This window comes from Arachis ipaensis, chromosome B03, assembly GCF_000816755.2.
Source record: "Arachis ipaensis cultivar K30076 chromosome B03, Araip1.1, whole genome shotgun sequence".
NCBI classification, from domain to species: domain Eukaryota; kingdom Viridiplantae; phylum Streptophyta; class Magnoliopsida; order Fabales; family Fabaceae; genus Arachis; species Arachis ipaensis.
In genome coordinates, this window is record NC_029787.2 from 35,957,045 (window position 1) to 35,963,218 (window position 6,174).

Genomic DNA, 6,174 nt, shown 5'->3' on the forward strand with positions numbered 1-6,174 from the left:
GGCCGTCAGAGAGGCTGCCGGAGAGGACGTTGAGGGATAGATGAGATGAGAGGGTTAGAGAAAGAGTGGGAGACGAGAGGGTATGAGAGAGAGTGTAGTTCGAAATGGGAGGAAGAGGATTCACGATTTGAATTTATGGCACATTTACCGTCAGATTTACCGGTAAAGCTTCGCGGATGCTCCAAAACGCAATGTTTCGCTATCCAAGGTTACCGTCGGATAAATTCGACGATAAATCTGATAATAAACGATCACTACTAGAAAACTAGTTATTACAGACAGATATTTTCGACGAATTTTATCCCACAGAAATACAAACAGAATTTCAGAGAGATTTTTTGTCGGAAAATAAAAAAATGAATTAGCATAAATTACAGACGGAAAAAATAATCCGTCGATAATTCTGTCGGAAAAATTAATTTTTTTGTGTGAAAAATAGTTACAGACGGAAAATCCGTCTGTAATAAAATAGACAAAATACTGTATTTTATGAAATTATTACAGACGAAAAATCCGTCTGTAATTTAAATTTTTCTGTCGGAAATAATAAACTAAACCTACCATTGCCCCGAGCCCCATTTCCAGCACACAAATCAAAAGAAATAAACATTGAACTTCTAACATGTGTCTGATAACAAACCCTAATTTCGATCCCAAATAGATCGATCGAATTCCATGGCAAACCCTTCCTCATCTTTCTCCTCCTCGTCTCAATTCACCTACTCCTCCGATCCCTCTTACTTCCCCACCCCCTTCCACCTTCAACAACCGCCTTACGCCCCACCCCTTCGTCCCCCTCCTCCCACCGTCGCTGCTGCCCCCGCTGCTGCCGCATACAGCTATCCTCCTCCACCGTCACACTACCACCAATTCCAGCGCGACGCCCAGACCATCGCCCCGGAGGCTCTCGAGAGCGTGAAGGCCGCCATAGCCAGCAGCGATGTCGACCACAAGACCGACGCGAAGTGAAAGGCAGTTCCCCACCGTGCCGCCGGGCAGACGTGGGAGGATCCCTCACTGGCCGAGTGGCCGGAGAACGACCATCGCTTGTTTTGCGGTGACCTAGGGAACGAGGTGAACAACGACGTTTTATCGAAGGCCTTCACAAGATTCCCTTCGTTTAACATGGCGAGAGTTGTGAGGGACAAGCGATCTGGTTAGATTTGTTTTCTGATTAGTGGATTTTTAGGTTGTTAAAATAGGATTAGATTAGGTTTTGAAAATTGATTAGGCCTCAATCTGGCTTTGATTTTGCTTCTTTTGTGGTGTTTAGGCATTAGTGACTAGCTTCTGCTCATAGTAATTATACTAGTATCTTCAATTGAGTCTCCATTTTTTAATTCAGATTCAATCTTTGTTTTCTTCACTACTGTGCTTTTCTTTTATGCGTACATAAGTAGTAATATGTATCTTTATTCTTGCTATTTCACTCTTAATTAATTATTTTTATGTTGCAAGTTCTGTCAAGGGGAGGGGAGGCTGTACAGATGACTACTGACCATGAACCTAATACTGAGCGGGGCAGCATTGAGAACAGAGGTGGCTTTGTCTCAAACATGCTAGGTTCTTCAACTAACCCTGAATTCTATGCTTTGTTGCTATTGATATTCAGTGCTAATTTTTGTGTTTTCATTCATCATTCCTTTTACTATAGGAACTTGAGTTTCATTTGCTGTGATATTAGTTTGCTCAATTTCTTTTACTATAGGGCAATATTTCTTCTCTGAGACTGATATTCTCTTTCCCAGAAAAAAGAAACTTCTTTTGGAACAGAATGGACCACATGTTGCAAGAATCTCAGTTTACGAGGTATGCTATAAGAACCGTTTACTCAATTAAAACCTCCTTGTCTTTTTATTGTTCCTTTGCTGCTTTTTATAACTCGAGTTTTTGTGCAGGGGTGTGAGAGAGAGGTTGTTGAGGCTGGGAAGCAATCCAATGAGTTCTTGCAATAGTTATCTGCAGAAAGTTCCGGCTATTGTTCATGGAAACTTGAAGCTCTCCGAGAGGTAATTCTTGATAAGGAACCATACTTTTTAACCCCCCTTTTCTTATTTTAATGCTTATGGTGGTGCTCCATTGCACCTGTTGGTTATCACTGGGTTGTCAAGATTATTGTCAAGGTTATTTATGTACATTATGGCTATCAAAATGAAGGAAACATGTTGGGATATCCTAATTTAAATCTGAAACATGACATGTATTTTATTTAAGTATCCTCCATTCTGTTCACTTTTTGGTTCTGTTAGTCTAATTTGTGTAATTCATTTTATAAATATGTGAATTTGTGTTTTTTTTACAATGCTTATGTAAGTGGTGGAATTAATCTTGTTTTCTTTTGGCAGCCATGCAATCCTATTATATCTTGCTTCTGCTTTTACTGGAATTGCTGACCATTGGTTAGTAGAACCATCTCATCTGCTTCTTGTGACCTGATGAACTGCTATTGTTCCAATCTTGTTTTTTCACAAGTTTCCTTCTTCAAATTGAACTCAAGGTTTAGTTTTATTGGTGTTTCGCTGACAATTTTCCAGATCTAACTTGCCAACTTTTTCTATTTCTTTCAGCCTATGATGCCACCTTATGCAGCACTTTATTCACCTGGAGGGGTTTATACTCATCCTGCCATTCTTATTGTAAGTCTAGCTACTTTCATGCTCCTTCTAATGATGTTTCATTTATATGTATTATTTGGAAGCTCACCTTACTCCTACGTACCTACATGTTTAATTCAAACACTTAGTCTTGATGGAAGTAGAACAGAAGCATAAACTTTCATGTTTGGTATGCACACTTTTAACTAAAAAATAAAAAGGGTATGCACTTGCTTACCCTCTCAATCCTTTCATCTTGATGTGACCTCCATTGCTCTTTGGTGAATGATTGTAAGGAAACACTATCAATCCATATTTCCACCTTTGAGTTCTTGGTTTGCATAGTTGAATCAGTTTCACTTCACAAAATTCGAAAGATATCTAAATAAAAGAAAACCAGAACCATTTGAGCATTTGACTATTTCTTTCATGTTCTTAAAGCTGAGAAACATGCAGGTGTTAAGTCTAGAAAGTAATTCACTTCACCTGAAAAAGAATCTCAACAGGGCTTGAGTTGTTGGCCACTATGCCACCTTTTAGCAGAGTCCAAGATCCATGCTTTGCTATCGCCTGACCTCCTTGAATTAGCTCAGTTGCATTCGTTTTAAATGTAACTGACACAGTGTCCTTCTTTAACTGAGCTGAAACCAAGCTGAATATGGAAACAAGGTCACAAATTTCTGGTTGAAACAGAACTCATGAGATAATAACAAGTCTAAAACACAGATGGTATGTATTAGAATGCTGTCTTCAAAGTTCAAAGTATAAGTTATCAGTAAAGCTGCATAGCATTCCTTTCTTAAGTCGGACCTTGTGGGAGAAACTATCTGAAAGGGTTTGAGGGGCTTGCAATGTCAATTGGGAATGGCCATACTGATAGTACAGAGCTTAGAACTGAAAACAAGCTGTCACAGAAGTTTGTTAGTCTGTTTTCTTTCTATATAAATTTCTGCAGATTCTTTTTTATTTTTATTTTTTGAATTCTTACATTGTGGGGTCATGGAGGGAAATCAGATACTCTTTAGTGGGATTAAACTCAAATTTTATCCCTCTATTTAGAAGACTAGTCCATGAGTTAGTTATTCTATTAGGTGCTTGTGGATAACTACGTTTTTGATGATATGAACAGTGTGGATACTGGGGGTTCTAGTGATGGAAGTGATGGCAACACTGTGGGGGTGAGAACTTGCTTGCAATTAGCAATTTTTTTTCATGCATTTGGTTGACCATGTTGCCAATGGTTTATTTTTCTTTTTAAATTGATTTCACAAAATTAAAGATTAAATTATGATATTTTCCGTCTTATGTTCAGGCTAATCAAACACCAAGAAAAAGAAGCTGTGAGAGAACACCAACCACTAGTATGACTCTGTTCTTCACCAAGTGTCATATCTTGATGAACAATAGAGTTGTCCTGGGATCATAATTATCTTTCTGATACCATCACTGCACTAATTTTCTCGACCAGTTAATTGAGTAGAGTCTTTATTAGTCTGATGTTAGATTATTTTAATCTTTAAGTTAAGATGAAAATTTACCCAAAAGTTTGTGATTAGTTCAATAAATGCAGTTCACTTTAACATGAAATTTTGCCAGATCAAATTGAACTCAAGTTTCCTTCGCTAACAAGGTTTGTATTTCGCTGTGCCGGATTCTAGCTTCAACAAAGATGATTTGTATCCTTCTCCAATTTTTGGCTGCTGAACAATTTTTAACATAGAACTGAAAAAAGTGAAAATAAAAAAAATTCTATAGATGAAATAGTGAAATTATGTTGATCTGTCACCCTGAATGATACCAAAATCAATTCACATATGATTGTGTTTTACATTTTTCATCCATTTGATTTATTTCTGTACTTTGTTTTCAGAAATTCTATATTGAAGCTATGAAAACTGAAAAGATTAGATGATGATTTTGACTTTTTGTTTACTTTAGTCTACACCACATGAATGTGATCTCAGAATGAGTACATTTTAATGTAGCATGATGTAGCCTCCATTGTATTAGGGTGTAGTTGTATTTTTTCTTGGTATATGATAGTGCATCTCTTGGTTGAGCTTCATTTCTTCATTGCTAATTGCTAGTTGCTCAGCCAGCTAATCTTGATATGGTTTGTTATTTTGCATATTATTAATTTAAAGATATCAATTTTCATTTTGTTGATCACTTATCTGAATTTATTAATGATAGGGTCTATGTTCTCACTCTGGGCATTTTTATTGAGGAACAAAAAGGCAAAGTTTTTTTGTGAGAAAAGCAGTGATGAAGAAGAAAAAGCAGCAGCAAAAAGAGCAAGTGAAGTGAATTTTGCAGATAAGATAAGTGGAATTAACACAGGACCTCCTTCACCAACTTCATCTATTAATTATTAGAGCAGCGAAAATTGTTCAAATAAGTTAGGAAATTGAATAGGAGTTGCTTGCAATATAGGTCTTTTAATTTACAAGTATGAGAAAAATCATTTAGAGCCCTGTGGATACCCATTAATAACTTTTAATTTACTCAATAGACTTTGTTGATGTATGTTTGTTACTTATTATTATAGTTGATGTATCAATACACTTTGTTTATATTTTGAATTATATTGACTTGCTTGTTTAAAGTACTTTTCTTTTAGTTTGATAATACGATGAATTTGTTTATTTTTTGAAATATTATAAATATTTGAATATAAATTAGATAAAAATTTGTATTAAATTTATATTTATTTTGTATGAAAACAAATTTATTTTATAATTGAAAAAATAAAAAAATTTTCTATTTTACCTTACTGACAGATTTACAGACAGATTTTCTGTCTGTACTCAGAGTGTGAGATGATTTTCCAAAGTTCAAATTACAAACAGAAAATCTGTCTGAAAATCCGTCTGTAATTACAGACGGAAAATCCGTCTGAAAATCCTTCTGTAATTACAGACGGAAAATCCGTCGAAAAATCCGTCTGTAATTATAGACAGAAAATCCGTCAAAAAGTTTTTCGTCTTTGGAAAATAGATGGAGAATTTACAGAAGAAAAATCCGTCGGTAACTGGTAAAAATTCGTCTGTAATTTTTCGACGGAAAAAAATCCGTCGGTAAATAATTTCCGACGGAACTTTTATAGAGGGACAAAATTCGTCGGTAACTAAAAATCCGTCTGTAATAAAGACTAAATCTGTCTGTAAATCTGTCTGTATTAATCAATTTTCTAGTTGTGGATGTGCCAATTTTTGTTTTTTCCTCCACTTATTATTGGTAGAATTTACTGTCGAAAACAGAACCCACTAGTAACTTTTTTACCTGACGAATTAATTATCAAATTCGCCGGTAAATTTGTTGCTAATATCCAATGTTATTTAGCATTTTTTTGTAGTGGATGATGATGATGCATGATAATGATGAAGAAGAAGAAAAAAACAAAAAGAAGAAAGAGAAAAAATCAACTGAAAAAGAAAGAAAGAATGAGTAGGATGAGACAAAAAAAAGAAGGAAAAAATGAACGAAAGAAAAAACGCATGTATCATAAATTAGTTGGATTTAGTTACGCAAAATACATAATTGTCTAAAATTATTGTTCATTTATTGTTTGATATGACCA

At 35.3% G+C, this 6,174-nt stretch overlaps 1 protein-coding gene, 1 long non-coding RNA gene and 1 pseudogene across 2 annotated transcripts; all 3 read left to right on the forward strand.

The window, feature by feature from the left end:
• Positions 636-1,555, forward strand: LOC107630302 (annotated as a pseudogene).
• Positions 1,300-2,453, forward strand: LOC110270111. The gene is made up of 4 exons (XM_021118748.1): positions 1,300-1,563; positions 1,749-1,809; positions 1,899-2,009; positions 2,346-2,453. The coding sequence occupies exons 1-4, from the start codon at positions 1,449-1,451 to the stop codon at positions 2,434-2,436; spliced, it is 378 nt and encodes a 125-aa protein (XP_020974407.1). The 5' UTR covers positions 1,300-1,448; the 3' UTR covers positions 2,437-2,453.
• Positions 2,487-5,199, forward strand: LOC107630303. The gene is made up of 2 exons (XR_001618231.2): positions 2,487-2,636; positions 4,788-5,199. It is a non-coding gene; the product is annotated as an uncharacterized LOC107630303 (long non-coding RNA).

Excerpts from the sequence above, each read along its gene's own strand:
- LOC110270111 (XM_021118748.1), top strand. The coding sequence starts at position 1,449 with ATGTTGCAAGTTCTGTCAAGGGGAGGGGAGGCTGTACAGATGACTACT. Across the intron at positions 1,810-1,898 it reads CAAGAATCTCAGTTTACGAG|GGGTGTGAGAGAGAGGTTGT; the intron begins GTATGCTATAAG and ends GTTTTTGTGCAG. Across the intron at positions 2,010-2,345 it reads AACTTGAAGCTCTCCGAGAG|CCATGCAATCCTATTATATC; the intron begins GTAATTCTTGAT and ends TTCTTTTGGCAG.